This window comes from Meleagris gallopavo, chromosome 15 (genome assembly GCF_000146605.3).
Source record: "Meleagris gallopavo isolate NT-WF06-2002-E0010 breed Aviagen turkey brand Nicholas breeding stock chromosome 15, Turkey_5.1, whole genome shotgun sequence".
Classification (NCBI taxonomy): domain Eukaryota; kingdom Metazoa; phylum Chordata; class Aves; order Galliformes; family Phasianidae; genus Meleagris; species Meleagris gallopavo.
Genome location: NC_015025.2, coordinates 10,552,550 through 10,571,771, shown reverse-complemented (window position 1 = coordinate 10,571,771; position 19,222 = coordinate 10,552,550). Strand labels below are relative to the sequence as shown.

The window sequence follows — 19,222 nt, the reverse complement described above, 5'->3', positions numbered from 1 at the left end:
GGTACAATATATGGTAACAACCAAAAAGAACAAATTTGCCTATTAAACTACCTGAAAATAAGTTAATTTGCAAAAAGTGTTTTGATTCAAGGATTTAAAGTTGCAAAATATTTAGGTTTCTATTAAACAGACTGCAAAAGCTGGGATTTTTCTCCTAGCAAGGGAAGGCAGTGAAGTGTAGCTACACTGCAAGGGTGTTTACTGCAGCTCATCTAACGAAATGGTGAACAACATATGGCAGTTCCTGGGTGTAACATATTCTCTCAGTCTCCCTATCATCCTGCTGTCTAATACAGGAGATCAAAACAGATTTTGTCTCCATTTTTGTTCAGAATAAATTGTAGCACAGAGCACTACATGGCTTTCAGTGCTGGAGCTTCAAGCTGTAAATTAAGAGTAGGATCAGCCTGAGTCCAGTCTGTGCTGGAGATTAAATGACCAATGTTCCTTTGTGAGATTTGTACTGTCGGTAAGTACGTCTGGCATGCAATCCACTCAGGAGACAGGGAGGGACTGTTGAATTCACTGGGCCTCTTCCAGCCCTATTCCATCATCTGGAGCCCTGAAAATGTCATTATTATTTCTTTATATACATGCCAAGATCTCAAAGCAGATGATAATCTTAGTTATCTTCCCTAGAGATGAAATATAGATGCACATCTCTCCTGGAAACTCCCAGGTGACCCAAGGCTGAAGGCCATCCCTCCTATCCTCAATGAGGGATTGTGAAGGAGTTCCCAAATGTCCACAGAGATGTGGGATCTTTCTGCCCTGGATCACTGGTACCCTGCGAGACAAGAACTGTCCCAATCCCACTCCTTCATCCCTGTCACAGCCTGTATCTCTGTGCTGGTCAAGGCAGGCCAATGGAGGCAGCAGAGGGGACAGAAGTGATGGGCACAGGAATCCCTTCCTTACCTCTGCATAGTCAGCCACAAGCAGCAGCTCCACATACTTCGTAGCCTGCAGAGCTTCCCGCCTCACCTGCAGCAGCAATACAAGTTATTTCCCCAACATTCCCCAAGAAACTCTTATAAAACATCCTTACAGGCTATTTTTCACCAGCCATTCACCCCACCCCATCACACCTCAAGGTGTGACTGAGTTACAACAGTGAGCTGGGAGATGCTCGAAGCCCTCCTCACCCTGTGGTTGGGGAATTTCACCCCAGCTGCAAAGTCCCCAAGCCAATTCCTGGCTATGGCCATGGAGTCCTGGTGGCCACAGGCTCCTGCTGGCATCCTCAGATCATCCAGCCTGTAGATCCGGTGCTGGTCTGGGTTGTCAGGAAGAGGCTCCAAGATATAGCTGCAATTGCTTCTCAGTACGATGAGGCCTCTGTTGGAATGGAAGCAGTGAGAAGGAAACCCAGTTACTACTGCAGCAAATAGAGTCAAATCCTGCTGCTGCATTCCTGGCTGGCCCTGGTGAGGCACTTCTCCATGCCAGGCTGGTCTCTTACTCAGAAGGATGGGAATATTTTGAGTTCAGAAGGTAGTGATCCATTGGTTTTCACATAATCTGTTCAAATGGGAGCTCACAATCATAATTAAAGGGTTATTGGTGCACGTGCTGCGACAAGGCCCGATTTTTGTATTATTATTATTTTTTTAAAGTATAGCTTTTCCTTCAGTGGATCAAAAAAAATTGTCTGCAACAAAACTGGCATAAAAAACATGGAGCTTTTTGTCAGTAGGAAAAACAGCATTTTTGTCTCCTTCATTTTGCAGATTTTCCTCTTGTCTCCCTTTCATTTCCCTCTCTGTTTTATTGTGTAAGAAAAGAAAAAAAGCACTGACGTGGATAAGTAATGGGTGCCACAACAACACAGACATTCTCCCATTTTGTTCCATTTAACAATTAATAATCTAGTTTTGTTTTTTCCCTTACAGCAAATGCCATTTTTGGGCACCACAAGTCCCCCAAATAGCCCATGTCTTTACATAGCCCTACCCTCTCCAGCTGCCTACCCCATCCCATGCCACCACCCCACACAGCACCCCTTTGCAAAGAAACCCTGCTTCACCCTCAAAGGAGAGAGTGCCTGACAAAAAGCGTTACAAAAGGAGTAATAAATAATACATGTGATCTTGCAAAGTGCTTTCCTTGTGAGCCAGGATCATATTCAAAGTGCTTTCCCAGGGGCACAGCTCATATGCCTGTTTTTTTCCATCCCACGGCTACAGGAGTGAGTGCAGCCACATGGCTTCAAGGAAAGCAGGGAGCTGTTGTTAATCCTTTGTCCCATTTTTCCTCCAGTTGCTCCCAAAAAACCTAAGCCACAAATCAACTCGGAGCCCCTCTGAAATCACAGTAGTATGCATTCAGAATAATAACCCCTCATGCCGGGATGCTGTCACGTCTCCTGCACAGGGACAGATTCTGTGCTGGATCTGGGGGGGCTTCAGAGCACCTAACACCCCCAGATAGTGGCCTGATGGGTGCAGAAAGCTGTACATGCACTCAGACAGCTGTGTTCCTTGATCTAGGAGGGGAGAGCTGGGAAACATGCAGGCTGGCAGAAGAACACACCTGTGACTGATTTTCTATTATTTATTGCAGACCACAGGTGGCTGCACTGCCTTGTTTATCTCCGTGGGCTCTCTGGCCTGCTGTAAATCCACTTAAGATTTCTGGGATTTGCTTTGGCAAGGGCTATTTCCTGGCTGGGCCAAGTCCCACAGCTCTCGAGGGCAGATGACCGCTAATATCAATAAAGTGCACGTGGTATTTAGGAAACAGACCCCAAGCTGGTGTAAATGAACACATACAGACTGCCTTTTTCTGCCAGAGACTCCATTACTACCACAGCCAAGGTTTTAGAGGCATAACACAACCCTGCACCACCCAGGGAGAAAGCAGGGAGCAAGGAGAGGAAATGGGGCTGATGGGAGGAAACTCAGATCTGAAGGCTGCCCCAAAACATGAAAACCATCCAGCTGGGAGAAGTAACTGGATTCTGCAGCATGGCAAGCCCTGTCCCTGCCTCCATAAGGGACACAGTCCTAGGTCACTTAATGGAAGGGGTATCCCATGTTGGAGTTATTCGATGTATGGATTAATGTTGCCTGTGCAGAGGGAGCTGTATAGGAAGCTATGGTCATCAGTGTTCCCCAGATTTCAGCTTTTCCTCTGACACGCAGGACTTCTGGTGGGGTGGAATTTAAGAACAGGCCCATCTGACCAGAAAGACCCTGGGGAGCAGATCTGCCCCAGCACTTACCGCAGCCCTTGGCATGAACTGAGCGTCACGCTGGAGTGCTTTCTGCCCCGCACCACTCCCTGGTAAAAGCAGTGCTCCTGCAAGGCAGAGGGGCAAAGGGTTGGCAATCCAATTCATGGTTGACATGCATTACATTAAGATATCAATAAGTCCCAGCTGAGTACAGCCAATACTCCTGTAATTGCTTTCTTTCTGCTGCACGTGGCATCTATCTCAATTAAATCCCCAAGGATGCACCTCGAATAGCTGCAGCAGGAAGCCTGACCCGGTGCTGCTGGTAAGTGGAGCTGCCTTCTGGTGGCAGCTGGCCCTGGGTCAGGCCCTCAAAGATGTGTCCCCTACACAAAGATGTGTGACAACATGGGCAGCAGCAAGTCCTCATCTGCAGAACAAAGGCAGTCTCTAGTAGGGACCAGAAGAGTTGGGGCATGAATGCCAATGTATTTACCATGGCCCTCCCCCTTGCCCTGGGGCAGCAGCAATAAAAATGATCTCATAGGGATTTTGTCTTTTATTTTTTATGTCTTAACCAATGCACATCTTTGTGCCACTGTGTGCTCACTGCTGGTAAATCAGCCAAAGGCTGCGTGAGAGCAGTAATTCATGGGGTTGTTACTCAAGCAGAGCCAACTTAGGCTGGGTTCTTCCCAGCATGAAGCACCTAGTGGGAGAATTAAAAGCAAGGGGATGAGCAGCAGGAGGAATGAATTAATCCCCAGCACCCAGAGAGGGAAACAATCCTGGGGGCTGACCTTGGCTCTCACACCAGAGTACAGGCAATACATGAAGGTGTTTTTACCAATTTTTGATGATGGAGATGCTTTCTTGCTGGAACACCCCAGGTCAGAAAGCCAGACCACCCTCCCCTTCAGCTGCAGGTGTCAGCACTCACAGTGTGGGCCAGAGGGATGGTCCGTGCTTGTCCTGTCTGGCTGTAGTGAGTCTCAGTGTAGCCTGGTGCAAACAGGTCTCTGCAGTTACAGGAGGAAAAGGAGAAAAAAAAAAAAAGTCCCTTAATGATACAAGGCACTGTGTAGTTTCCTTTGTGCTGCTAAGTTATGCCCACGTGTAATGGAATTAGGTTAAGCACACTGAAGGCCAGCTCAGGACACATCTGGGCATTGGTGTGTGTCTCAGACTGACTCCTCAGTGCCCAAATCTGAACACAGTTATAAACCAATCTGCTTCTTGTTGCAACTTCTGCCTGGAGGCCAGTTCACATCTTTGTCCTAGGAAACTGCTGATTCCCCCATTTAAATTTGATCATGTCATCCTTGTACAGACAATATTGTCCCTGTCTTCAGCCCAAGATCAAGCCAAAAGCCTATAAAAGGCGCTCCTATGCCTGAATAGTAAGTATTTTGACTTGATTCCAGAGGAAACAGCCTTCCCTCTTTTTTTTAAACATCTGCATTTTCTAAACAGTGATGTAAAAAAGTACAGTAAGTCAAAATCTGGGCCAAAGCAAGAAGGTCACATCCTGTGTCTATCTCAGCAGCAATATAACACAGCTTTAAAACTTTTTCCTTTCCTTTAAACAATAGCCTCATTTACCAAAAAAACTGGAGAAAACCCTACAGCGTGCCCCATCTATCCAGCACACTTGCTCAGCAGCCTTGTGTCAAACAGATCCATATGCCACCATTTTACTCAACAGCATTTAGTGTCAAGAATTCAACAGCTTTTACCTCCACTTCCAAAGGCCACTGTAGCCCAGGAAGGCTCATTTTGTTTCTTTCTGATGTGCTAATTCCCATCACTAGATCTTGTCAGTGATCCAGAAGGCTGAATCGCTGCTTTCCAGCTATCTCAATCTGTAAACTGAAGATAAGCCCAGAAGTGCCATCCCACAAAAAAGACCTCCCTTCATCTCCCTGACTGCAGTAGCTTGCTCAGCATGAGGCTGCAAGAAACAAATGTTTAATCAACAGATTGCATTAACTGGCAGGAAATTGCCTTGAGCAATGAGTTCTGGCAGGTATCTGGTCTCTGTAAGAGACTGTCATCTTCAGAGCAGACATGAAACCAATGTGAATCTGCTTTGTGCTGCTACAGCCAGAATTAGACACCAGCCTGTAGATTTCCAGTAGCTGGGGCTTGCACAGCCTACTTGTTTAAATCCCAAACAAGCATGCCTGTGTTTGCCTCCTGCTCCTTTATTCATGGAAAGCATGCACTTTGAATAGCTAGTTTTTCTCTTTTCCAGCACCATAAAATTCCCCCATGCTTTGAATCTTGGTGGCCACAACTTATCTATCCCTCCACCTCCTGCTCAGCACCAGGCTTTTTTGGGCATGGAATAAAGGCATACAGCACACACCATGTGCACATCTCTTCCTACCTTCAATCTCAGACGCATGGGGGGATGCTTGCATTTTTAGAGGTATTTATTTGCTGTGCTGGGAATGTGGCTCCTCCAGCTGATTAGTGCCATCTTATGTTCTGAAGGCCTTTCCCTGCTGTAACAGGAGAGCCCTGTGGCTCCAGCACAGCAGGGCATTGCAGAGAGGAGGGCGGTGAGGAAAGAGGAAAGACAAAAGGACATCTTGCAATACCCCCAGGGGTCGACTAAACCTCACAGCCTGTGAAAGTCCACTCCCAGCCCAGCTCACTTCCTCAAAGAGCATCAAATTTACCACCAAAGCATAAACAAATAGAAAAGAATCCTTCACATCTCATAGCGCACCAGTCCAGCTCATTCCTCTTCTTCATATGTATAAGTTGGGTAAACAGGAGAGATCAGTGAGATGTTGTCACCCCAAACCTTAGCAGTGGCCTTTATCTATTATCATTCTGGGACAGTCACTGCCAGGTTTCCAGGGAAGCTCAGCTGTGCAAATGCTGACAGACCCAACTCACTGCTTTCATAGGAGCACAGAACTTAGATCCTTGATGGAGGAAAAAGGTATAGAAAAATGCAGCATGATTAGGTATTTCTTTCCTGTCATACGGCCCACCTCTGCAACAGCTGTAGATAAAACTGAATGCCTCTTAAGCTTGGATATGAAAATAACATCGTGTAAAGGCCTCAAATGTTCACACAGCTGGCAGACCACTAGAACACATCATAAAGCATGGAGTTGGTCATTAGAGGGGTTATCAGCACAAGGAATTGATGAACTCAGAGGAGAAGATGATTTTGGAAAGCAGACAGAGCAGAGCTGTGATGGCAGCTGCAGCCACACAGACTGCTGGAGCTCTCAGGGTGCCCCAGGGCAGCCATCGCACCTCCCCATAGCGACCGGCCTCTGGCAACATCAGTCACTGCCCCAGATCCAGCTCGGCGTGCAGCACGCTGGGTGGAAGGGCCTGTGCCTTGGCAGGATCTGCTCCACAGAATGCTCTGGGATACAGCTCCAATCCAAGCAGGGAAGTCAAACGAAGCACTAGTGGCTCGCTGCCATAACATACAGATGGCTCGAGACTTTCTGCTAATGACTGGCGTGGAGCAGCATTGGACCCACTCCCGGCTGTCAATGATATCATTGTTTGAAACAAAACCCTGCTCTGCACACGGCCATGTACAGCTGATGTTCTGGATCAGAGCATCTCCCTTTCACCACACCAATACACAGCACCAGGGAGGCCAGGCACCTCACACGAGGCAATGGCAGAGAGTTTGGGGAAGAACCCAACCACCTCAGCAGGCAGCATCCCAGTGCTCTCCAAAACAGTATATGGAAAAAAAAAAAGCCAAGTGGTCCAGGAAGCTCTTATAAGAAACACCAATTCTTTTGACATCTTTTTTCCCTGTCCATTTCCTCAAATCACCATAAATCTCCATAAATCTGTCCAGCTTGGCTGCCAGCATCTGGAGGTGGAGGGAATTGATTTTCCCAAGAAAGCTGAGACATTAGATTTCCATCTATGATTTGTGGTCCCACTCCATTGCCTTTCAGCAGGATCCAAGTAGGGTAAGAGAGGGAATTATATTCCTCACTTCCCAGCCCTTCAAACATTCCCTCAAGTCAGGATTTATTGCGAGAACCTGAGAGTGACCCCATCACAAACACCTCCAAAATGTCACCCCTGACAATGCAAAGAGCCTGCTGTCTGTATCCATCACTAATGGTGAATCAGGGATTTCACCTCCCTGAAATTATTTAGCCAAAACCTGGCACTGTTAAACCACTGAACTCCAAAGTTTTCTCTTTGTGTCAGCAAATCTCATCCAGAAAAATCATAGAGCTCTTAAGCTCCCTCCCTCAGGAGCTGTGCTGATATATCTGAGATCATGTTTATTGTGCAAACAGCAGCAGCTTGGAAGGAATAAGTAGATTCCCAGCCCTTGAACTAAACTACCTATTTGCAAGATCTTGGAGAACACCACAAGCTACTAAGCACTTTCAATCCCTTTTGTCATCTGCATCATCTGATACTCGCTGTTTAAATCACATTACAGGACCTAAGCAAAATTTGCCACATAACCCCCAGTGGGAGCTATAGAACGTGCCTGGAGAGGAAAAAGGAAATAAAATAAATAGAAAATTAGTTGATAGTGAATCAGAGAGAAAAGTTAAAGGATTCAATTTCCTCTTCCTCCATACACTGCACAGAAATCACTGAATATCCCAGGAGAATCAGAAGGCTGAAAAGCAGTGATGGCTTCCCACGTCCCACCACTCTTTTTCTGATGACTCCAAGAGACCTCAGAGCAGGATAAACTCTACTTCCCTCTCTCACATAACCCTTAACCCCCCATGCAGGAAACCTATTAGACACTGACAGCGTGTAGCCCATCAGTGAAATAATCTCAGATATCCTTCCTGCTTGGGAATGGGCAGCAGCCTCCCCTTTTCCTCGCTTGGTTGGGAAGGGAGGCCCTGGAAATGAGAACAAGCAGGAAACAGTGACACACAAGTGACATACAGAGCCATTACCAGACTGCTGAGGGCATCAGCCAGGGCTGGAGCAATCATCAGCTACCTGGACAGGGCCAGGAGAGCTTGGAAGTGATACTGCTCCTTATCACATCCAGCAAATAACCACTGGATTGCTTCAGAGCACTGATCAGATGAGCTCTGGGCTTTCTTTGCTCTGTCCTCATGCAAACTCTGCACATCTCCACCAGCCCCACGCACGCTCTGCCCCCCACAACCATGGATGCTGTGGGAGAGCAGCAGCCAACACACAGCTGTGTTCCATATTTCTATGGTATTTAGGTGAGAAAAAAATTCACACAAGTTTCTGCTGCACAAATATCAGCTCATCCCTTGGCCAGGAAGAAAAGGTTCACACCAGGCAGCTTTACCACACACTCAAGACTCTCAGCATCTCCTCCACGCTTGACTCAAAGCTGCTTTTTATTAAAAAATGCCTTTAAGCCACTTCTTATCCAATGTTTGCAACTCAGATTCTTTTGCTCCCAATCCCCAGCCAACTTTAAAGCTGTTTTATAGGCATCTTTCCATATATTTGTTGTTTGTGCAGCTTTGAGCTTTCCAGTCCTGCAGCTGCAGGACGTGGCTTTGGTTCACTTAAGAGAAGCGTGAATTGTTCAGGGAATATACTTTTGTTATTCCTCAGAAACATGACATGGTTTTGTGACCTCTACTTAGAACTGCGGTGTGGTTCCTTCTTTGTAATAAGTGCCCAAACAGGAAATAATGCAACATTATGTTAACTGCTAATGCAATGATTGTATTCTTAGATATATGAAGCCCAGATCCAGATGGTGTGGTGGTCTTTCAAAAGTCAGTTTTGTGCTGTTTTGAAGAAGTATATGCAATAATTTCTGTGTTTCACCCCTGCAGATGAACACCATGTCCTTCTTATATTGAATATGAAATCAGAATCTTAATGTGACCATTTCTTCCACATATTGGAAACAGCAGCCTGTTTCACTGAAAGCTACCGTGTCCCTACAACATACACAAACAAAAGAATTATCTATATGGCTTTTTCTCTCACTTTTCCAAAGCAAGATCGCCTTCATCTCTCCAGAAGGACTGATTAACAAGTGTGCATGCAGCCTAACCCACCAGCTTTCTGGAGCCCCTCTACAGGGGTCAGTGAAATGACCCAGACCTCTGGGGATCTTCTTAACTCACAAAGTCCCAAGTAGCTTCCTTGCAGTTGTTTCACTCACTGCCAAGGGAACATGAAACCAGAGCAGCCAGGTTTCAAACTGCTCCAATGGATGGACCCCAGTAGAGAACGGCAGCTCCTCTTGCATTGCCTGAGTGCCTGACAGACTCTTTAGGGAAGAAATCCCTGTTCTGTCATCACTCAGCACCCCAGTGTGATCTCTGGGTGCCAGGAGCAGCTCCATGCTGGACCCCATGGACTGCAGTAAGGAGTGACATTCCTCCACTTCCCATATAAGTGCTCTATAGATGCTAACGATGACAGCATCCACAGGGCTCCCATGCACTTCATGCTCTTCTGCCTCATCATTTCTCTTTCAGACTGAGAGTCTCTGAACTACTTCTGCACCTCTTCAAGTCTGGGAAGCGGCGGCTCTCAGAGCCTTTCTAATCATGCTCACAGACCTTCATTTTGGGATGGTGCCATCACATCTCCTGAACAAGGACTTGAGAACTGGAAAGTCTCCCACATGAAGTGCTGCTATCCATGAATCATTTGTATTCTCCACAGAATATAAGAGCTCCAAACCACTTGCCCTATTTCTGCAGTCCTCGTAAAGGGATTGATCCTGCAGTGGAAGCGTGTGTGCACTTCAGTCTGTGTATACACATCTCAGTGAATGAAAATATATCTCAGGAAATAAACACAATGGAAGCCCTTTATTCTTATCATCGTGTTTACCAACACCAGCAGCAAGTCTGCTTGCACTGGAAATAGTCCAGCCCTGCTCCCTCCAGGCACCTGGCTGTTTTGTCACCAGCGCAGTGACATAATTCTGGAAGGAACCCCACTTCTGCCATGCCAGAAGGGAAATTCACCTTTGCAGTTAGTGCCAAACGTTAAGACCAACAGCCTATCACCAGGGAGAGCCCTTGCAGGCTCATTGCCTCCAGGTTCAGCTCACTGCTAAAACTGTCACCTGCAACAGATATTTTCCCTGCTTTACACAGGACCAAGCTGGCAGTGCTTATGCTGCCTGCTCTTTAATCGTTCTATTTTCCCAGCTGAGAGATGCCGAAATACAGACAGCTAATGGCTTGTTCTGTTTAGTCCTACACAGGTGTACAACTGAATGGGAAACATGTCCAGGTTTTGCAGCTCTAAAATTCCCAGTAGCTTTTATACCAAAAGCTTATATTACCAAAAGCACCCAGTAGGATACACATTCCTTGCATCAGCTATCAGTCTATGCTGCACACAGTGTCAAGAAAAATCTGGTTTTCCTCTAAGACACCCCAAATATAATTTAGGTTCACGTACTGCCATCAGAGATGAGATCCTCTGATATTTCACTCTTTCAGGAGGAAAGCTGAGCCCCTAAGCTCTGTAGCTGGATGTCCATGCAACACATTTAAAATATAGGAAGAGTTATTATTTGAAGGTAAATATTCCCTCTACTAGTTCTAGCAGACATACACTGGGTTGTGTTTCTATAGATAACTCTTCAGATCAATGTAAAATTAAAACACTAACAGTACTGCTTAACAAAACAAGCTTATACAGCTAAATATCTAACTGCTGTTCCACCACTGGAAACTAATCCAGAGACATGGGGCAAAGCCTCCAGACAAGGGTCCTTCAACTTAATTTTCCCTCCTGTAGTGTCCGCTGGACTCCTTACACATCATGCCCTACACTTTCACATGGTTGCTGGATCATGCCCAAGAGGAGGCTGCATTTCAGTTAATGCAAAAGCATATTTTCAGTGTATTTCAGCACGAAGGGCACTAATGGAATAAAAACAGACCATTTGTCCTAGGAAAGAAAAAGCAGCATCTCTTCTTATCACAGCATTAGAGGCACAGTGAGTCATTTGGTAAATAGTGCGTTCTGCATCAGCAACATCTTCCGGTTAATGCAAGAATTGTGATATAAATGTAAGTTTCCAGACTGCAGACCAGGTCACAGTCTGCTTTTTACTGACAGCTTTCTTGAAGTGAACACTGTCTGATTAACACCAGTGAGGACTCAGACCTGGGATAACCTTGACATCCAAAAAAGTACTTCCTCATCCTGCCTTTATAAAAATCCTGTTAAGTCGGTGGAGGTTTTCCTGTTGACTTCACTGTAATCCTTATTCATTGCTTTAGTGAGCAGAAGTCAAACTGCAGAGCAAAGCACACTTACCCATTTTTCTCTAAGTCCAAGATGAGCTCCTGGCCTTCTGCCTGTATCCTAACTTCAGCTCGGAGTGGATGCTGCATGCAAGAGACAGCGCCTGTTACTCATGAATCATCACCACTATGAACACATCCAGAAAAACAAATTGTTCCCCTAGATATTGCAGCTGACCTTAAAGCACTCCTTGCCTTCTTCCACAGGGGAAGGCTGTAACCTTCATTGCTGGAGAGGAGAAGCAATGGCACTAGATGCACTGCTGCATCCCCACAGCACAGCCAACTAACAGAGAACTGGTAAGCAGCACGGCTGTGCTGCTAGGGTGCTGCATCTGAGCCAGTGGCCCCAGTCTCCCACGGGGAGGGATGGGCTCAGATGTGGCAGTGAGTCCTGGTGCTGGAGTGCTTGGTGTGCACTGAGCCCATTCATGGGCACACTGTGGTCAGGACTGCATCATGGGACATCTCAGTTTGCCCCTGAGGTTTACACATTGAACAGATGAGCAAGTTCACCAAAGCTTCCTTTGTCGTCCCAGCTGAAAAAGGCTTTTTTTAGAAGCCTATTTCAGGACAAGAGGAATTATGCCTCTTTCAGAGATTTACACAAAATTCCTTTCACCCTAGAAATGCCAGTAAGATGCAGGCAACAGGATCCCTTAGATGTCTTCAGACTCCTAGTAGAGTCTGGGGGACATTATTTCACAGCTGCTCTTGTATGAGTCCCAGGCTGCAGAAACCATGGCAGCAGCTTTCCTGAGAGTTCAAGCACAGCAGCCAGAGCCCCAGTCTGCAACCCACAAATAGCCCAAAGCACAGCCCTGAGCTAGGATGCAGGACAGCTGGATGAGTTAACACCATTACTAGAGCCGATAGAAAGGAGCAATGCAGACAGCAAAAGCAGTGTTAAAAATATTAATTAAATAAGTCAAGGATAGAATATGTTTGCCAGAAGCCCAATGTGGAAGCCTCTGGATTTCTTTATGGTTTACCTCCCTGTCAAAGCAGGGCTAGCTGAATTCAGGTTTCTGAATGAGCTTTTCCTCTCAAAGGAAATGCATGAATAAGCCGTCTGATAAGAACAGACTTCTCAATTCACCTAAATTGTGTGCCAAAAAAAAAAAAAAAGCTATGAAAACCAGTGAGAGGCAGTCAACCTATGTATTTCCTTATTGAGTGTCAGAGGGGATTCTGCAGAACAGATCAACTGAAAGCAACATAAAGCAAAGCTGAGTAGGATGCTCTGTTAAAAGGCTGTCAGCCCTGAGGTATGTTTGGGCATCACTCTGTCAGCTCCAGGTTACAAGCTTCTCTTTTCATCAGCTCCCTGCTCATAGTCTGGGTTTTGTCCATCTGTCCTTCAGTTTCCAGGGCATTCCATCAGGTGATGCAAAACGAGTAAATACCTTAATGTATACAACAAAGGATAATGCCAAGGGGCTGAGTTTTAGTTCACTAAATTACACACTCAGTCCACCACAGAGTGGGTCTGCTGTTTTGATGTAAGCAGTTGCAGAAGATGTTGCCTTGGCCTTCACTAGGGGATTTGAGTGTCTCTGTGACTGTAACGTCTCTTCATCATTATTACTAATAATGCTTTCCTTCACTCAGTTTCAGAGTCCATTGATTGCCATGTAACAGAACTATCCCAGCTGTACATAAGCTTTGCTAACATGGGTTTGGGAGCCAACAGGAATCTGCTCGAAACAAACCAAGTAAGACCCCTGAGACACAGCAACTTTATGTAAAGGCAAATGCTGTCCAGATGTATTTGTATCACTATCAATAACAGAGAGAAACAAAACTTCCAGCCTATGTTGCAAGAACATTTTTTAGAGAATTAAGAGCATGAGAAAGCCATTGCAGCTTTTTTCCTTATACAGCACAATGGAGTTATAGAAATTCCTATCATATGGAAAGGACATTAAGCCCAGAATAACAACAGTTACAGGGAGCTGCCATAGTTTTCTTTACAAAAATGCTGTAGCTTTCCTTTTTCTGGTTCACAGTTTAAGCAACCTTATCTGGATTTTCCCCTGTCATAATTTGATACCTTCATGATATCAGCAGCACAGATGCTAGGAAACTGTGGTTGGTTTGTGGTTGACATTCAAGTCCAACATCCAGCAGTTCTCAGAACGGCTGCAGATAGACCACTGAGAGCATAAGATAAGTGGAGAAAGGTCTGTACTCACACAGGGCACAAGACACAGGTGGTCTGAAAGAGCTGTGGATGCCCCATCCCTGGGAGTGCTCAGACTGCATGGGGCTTTGAGCAGCCGGGTCTGCTGGGTTGGAGTAGGTAAGCTTGGAAGATCCCTTCTAACCCAAAACATTCTGTCACTACGATCTGCACCTGAGCTCTTGAGTTGTTTTTTTTATTTTATTTTTATTTTTTGGCGTTGTTGTTGGGTTTTGTTTATTTGTATGAGGTTTATTTATATATTTTTAAGGAAAACACCCTCACAGCTGTGGTCCATCTCAGTTCAGTGAAAGCAAAGCTTTAAAGTAGGTCAGAGAGACGCGATCGGAAGCCTCAATGGAGGGCAGCAAGGACGCACGTGTAAAGGAGCAGCATGCCGAAAGCAGATAGCCAGCTCGCCCTGCGTTCCCCAGCTTTCGGGAGGGATGCAGCGGCACCCTGACTGCAGCCGACTTCTCAGCCTCATCGCAGAGCTCAGCTTAGAACACACAGCCGCACCGCGGGGGCTCGCAGGAACCGCGGCCTCATCCCTGCACCTAGCAGCGCTCTGCAGTAGCTCGGCGTAGAACGGGGCGCCCAGCCCAGCAGCACCGCACCCGACCCACCTGCTCTCCGCCCGGGCTCCGCAGCGCGTCCCAGCTCAGCACCAGCACGGCGGGCTGCGGCTCTGCGCCACCAGCCTCTGCGCCTGGGGATAGGGAACAGGAGGCGAACGGCTCAGCACCAAGATAGAGAACGAGAAACTGGGAGGAGGGGAGCAGGAGGAGATAGATACCCTTACGTCCCAAGCCCCGTGCCATCCCAAGCCCATCCTCCCCGAGGCTCATGCGGCAGAACGAACGCACTCGTGCCCCCCGCCCCGCCGGTGCCCAGCCCGATGTCCCCGCACTCACTGCGCGGCGGCTGCAGCAGCAACGAGAGGGCGATGCCGCACAGCAGCCCCCGGCCCCGCATGGCTCCAGGCTGGACTCGGCTCGCCACCGCACCCCTCATATATAGAAGCTCCCGGCTCGGCTTTCTCCTCCCACCCGTAACACGCCCTACAGCTCCTGCCTGTTTCTTCCTCTCTCCACTCCAGCCCCGGGTGCTCGGTGGGAGCTTGGGCTGCTTTCATGCAAAGACCCTCCTGTCTTTCCCTCCTCCCTCCTTTGTCAGCGCAGAAAGCCGTCGCAAAGGCAGCAAGAAGGGAGGAATTGCTGGAAGGAAGCAGGCGCATCGCCTTCAAGCAGCTCCCAAAGGAGCTATGCTATGACATTGTTTTTTTACTGCATAACCCAACCAAACTCTCCATGGCTGAACCCACGCTGCCAAAGGCATCCTAAACCGTTTATCTCTCTGGAAATTAATTGTCAATGGGCAGCTGAGGGAATAGGCTGTGATTTATGCTGATTTTGCAGAAGCAGAACCAGATTCACTGCTCCTCTCCCCTTAAGGCAGACGGAGGGGCTGGAAGGAGCACACACAGTTCATGGTCCCTGCTCATTCTATGAAGCTCCCAAGCAAGTATCCCTGGCTTCTTTTGCACCCTTCAGGGCTGACCCATGGGCTGACTCCCTGCACCATCCCTTTGCCAGCTCTCTGCCATGAGGATGATGCTGGGCAGCATTGACTCAGGCTTGGTGACACTGGCACAGGGATATTGGTGAGAAAGGTGCTGGCAGCCTGGCAGAGCATGAGCTGGTTAACAGCACAGCCACTGCCATCTCAAGGTGCAGTTACACCAACAAGGCTGTGAGGGAGGATGATTGCATTTTTTGTGGGCTTGGCTCTGAACAGCAAGAAAAGGCATTGCCTGTTGGTCATACACTTCAGCCATTGGTCTGCTTTATCCACAACACCCTTTCCATTCATCTCTGTACTTAATGTGCCTGTCAGTGAACCACCAGGAAGGAAAACCAGCGTAATGAACAGGGAGAATCTGCACCTGGCTACACTGCAGAATAAACTGCTAAACAAGGCCAATAGGAAATGAATAATGTGTTTACAATTGAGAATAATAGTAATGATTTTGCCTGTGGTCCAGTGGTTTATATATACTACTGAAATCATTGGGCTTTCTTTAACTGAAGATCTTTGCTGTGATCATTGTGCCCACAGGAAATGCCATGCCATAAATGACTTTATACCTCACCCACAAACAGGTCACAAATGTCCTTCGCACAGATAATTCAGTTTCTCAGGGTGGAAATCCAGGGACCAAATCAGCTCTTTGAATCCCATCAAGTATCTTGAAAGGAAACCCAGAGCTTTCTGTGAACTCTCCCATTAATTTGTAGCTGCCTGTAATAGAGAAGAAAACAACGGCACTCTTGCCAGTGCTTTTATTACAAAGAAGTAAAAATGTAACCCAAATTTAGACAGCTATTCTGCTTTCATCCCTGCATGACATTTCTGTCCAGAGAAAAATAATATTTGATGAGGAATACCTACACTTGCACTGAAGGATTGTCACAGATCTTCCCAGTATGACGAATTTTCACGGGGCTGTTCCACCTATTTCTCAAAAAGATCAGCTCAAAAAAGCTTAAAATGAAATAAAAGGAATGTATCTTAAAATTGCTGCAATAGTTGGGCCAATAACTGCTGCTTAGCTGCTTGTGATTTTGGTCATAATTCAAGTGTCATAAAAATAAAGTATATGCAGCATTTGCATTTGCTGTATAGTGATATTTTTATCTTTGGATTTAGTAATATGAGAATTGATATCTTAATTTATAATCAGCAGTAAGGCCCTCTATAAAAATATAACCACATACTGTGCTATCGTTATAAATAGTTTAATCTATATTTATATGATATATCGCTTACACTGCTCAGGCATTGTTGCATGGAAAGCTGCAGGTATCCCAGCCCTATAAGCTGTGCTCAGATGCTGTAATGCTAACTGCCTCTGGCACAGCATGACTCAGATCCTGCCCTGGACCCACTTCTTCAAAAAGCTCTTAATGGGATGTTTGCTTGATTCACAGAGCAAGATCAAGCTTTCTGTTATCTGGGAATTACACAGACTCATTTCCCCCACAGTCCCAATTGCCTGGTTAGAAGTATCAGCTGGGAATGTGGTGGTCTGTTCTCTGGTGCCTTATCTGTCCGTGACATCTCCTGTGACCAAGGCAAGGATATACCTATCAGCAGCAGCTCCTGTGCAGCACACAGGGTGGGGGTGCAGTCATTCGGTCGGTTTGGAAATTGTTTCCATTTGCCCCAGTCAGAGCTGCTGAGCACGCTTTTACAGCAGGGTTTCTGCACTAGCTCTGCACTATGCAAGGTGGTTTAACTCTTCAGGTTGGCTGCAGGCAAAAGGTGATGGTTCTCCCATTCCATTTGTTGTAACTTAGAAGTATACTAAGAGTTAAGCTCATAGAAAGATAGATTCAGAGAGGAGAGAAGCCTGTGAGGGAAACAGGCTTACACAGGGAATGATTTGAGTGTGTATCAAACTGAGAACTCTGTAAAATTTCATTTGAACTCCCTGTTCAGAAATAAGGAAGGCTGATAATGAACCACCATTAAAACCTCTTGAAATTGGAGAAAGTGTTACCAAAAAATCTTAGTAAGTGAATTCACTTAGTAAGTGAATCTTAGTAAGTGAAAAAGAAGATGACATTTTGTCCTGTGTCACCTCAGCATTTCTGATGCGCCAATGGTAAACGTCTTGGCTAACTTGAATCGCGTGTGAAGTCTTCCTTTTTTCAGAACATTTTTCCTCTTTCAGATCACTTGAAATGATCAAAGGAGGAAGGCTGTGAATCAGTGAAGGGAACTGGTGATGTAACTTCATTATTTCAGGCCTTAAGAGTTGAGAACAGCTTTGGCTGAGCAAAGGATCTTCTGATTAGCTTTGTTTTTCCACCATCCGAGCAGGATAGCAGGAATACTTGGGAGAGCCTTAGAGCAGCTGCCTGCCAAAGAGGGAGAAGCACTGTAAGATGATCAGGTACCACACAAGGGCTTGTTCCAGTATGCTGTTACTGAAATACTGTCAAAGTGCTCTTTCCATTTTTATTTTTTTTTTAAGGGTGGGCCACTGCTGCTAATTTTACTTAATTCCTACAAAGAAATGAATAGATCAGTATGTGGCTGTATATACTGACACGTTGCATCCTTTCAACTATATTTGTATATTTAAAGTACTGCAGTTTTCTCCACTACAAACTTTTCCAATAGTATTTGTACCAAAGTAGCAAATGCTTATAAGGAGGGGAACAGGTTTAATGACATAAGGGCTTCTAATGACCCCAGCCCATAAAAATGTCCAATAACTCTGGAGAAGAAAGTAATCTCTGCAAAAGCGTAGCCACAGGCAGTGACAATGAGAAGCACACTACTAAAAGTTGTTAGGTTATTCTAGCAGCAAGAGGAAAACAAACTTCAGAATCGTAGACTAGTTTGGGTTGGAAGGGACCTATAACACCATCTATTTCCAATCTCCTGCTATAGGCAGGGACACCTCACACTAGGCCAGGTTGCTCACAGCCCCAAATATCTTTAGAAAATCTTCATCTGATATTTTTCGAACTGTGAAGCACGCAAGGTGATTTTTAGTTTGGATTAAGGTAAACAGCAGAGAGAGCTGGTTCTAATGCTGTATCTGCAGACACAGATCCTGTATGTCTGATACAGGACTTGAGCTCTAAGAGGAAAGGCAGGAAAATCAGTCTTACATTTTGTTTCCAGTTAAGAAATTCAGGATACATTAAGCTTCAGTCTTCTCTTCTTATGGTCTTTGTGGTATTAAACAGAGGAGACTTCCATCGAGGATATGATAATGTGTTTTCCTAAATGAACAACAAGGTCTCATTAGCAGGTGGACCCAGCACAGCAGATGCTGAATGCCTCACCCCACTGAAGCTCACACACAGTTCTGGTTTCACAGGAAAACACAGGATACAACTGACACTGAAATCAGTTCGATGTTCATGTTAAAATGAAAAACTAGGGGAACATTACTCAGGTGAGTTTATTCAAATGTAACAACAGAAAGATAACAGAATTCCTGGACAGAAATGACCTCCTTTTGGCAATACAGAAACATAAACATTTGTAACATTATTTACATATTTGGGCCAAAAATTTTTGAATTTCCTCACTCTGAGTTCAGCACAGACACCCCCTCTATTAAAAGTCTTTGATATTCCTCAGGGAATTTGGAATTCTCTGGAGAATTCTTTAGAGTAATAACTACACTCAGATGAAATCACAGTCCACTAATGTAAGACACAGGACTAGATCCCATCCATTTTCTTCTCTCTAGGTTCTACCACACATCCACCTGCCATCCTGGCAATCCTTTTTCATTAATGGAACTGGTTACAGACTAAGATATTACTCAAACTGATCTATATTATCAGTGCATTATATAACATTTGTACTACAAACGCAGAGTAGAGTAAAAATTAACCAAATTAAACTTAAAACTGTCTCATGAAAGTAACAATAAAAAGCACTGCAGAATCATTCTTGGCATCACTTTCTGGGCTTCAGATTATTTTACTGCAGCCAGAATTATTGCTAAAATTCCTAAAGTAACACCTAAAAATATGGAAAATACCATTAGAACATCTGTAAACAATAAAAAGCAGTATTCTAATTCAG

General features: G+C 45.6%; 1 protein-coding gene across 2 annotated transcripts in view; it reads right to left on the bottom strand.

Moving 5' to 3' along the window:
- The window catches only part of ADAM19 (ADAM metallopeptidase domain 19), a 30,272-nt gene extending 13,947 nt beyond the window's left edge, over nt 1-16,325 (bottom strand). Inside the window, exons 1-7 of one of the 2 annotated variants that reach the window (XM_010719020.3) lie at nt 14,521-16,324; nt 14,233-14,315; nt 11,438-11,508; nt 4,116-4,194; nt 3,224-3,300; nt 1,146-1,338; nt 919-984 (exon numbers count right to left, since the gene is read on the bottom strand). In XM_010719020.3, the coding sequence (XP_010717322.1) occupies nt 919-984; nt 1,146-1,338; nt 3,224-3,300; nt 4,116-4,194; nt 11,438-11,508; nt 14,233-14,315; nt 14,521-14,620 (669 nt within the window). In that variant the 5' untranslated portion in view covers nt 14,621-16,324. Of the gene's footprint in view, nt 1-918; nt 985-1,145; nt 1,339-3,223; nt 3,301-4,115; nt 4,195-11,437; nt 11,509-14,232 lie in introns of both variants that reach the window. The other variant, XM_019620436.2, reaches the window with a different exon arrangement.
- Between the last annotated feature and the right edge of the window lie 2,897 nt (nt 16,326-19,222).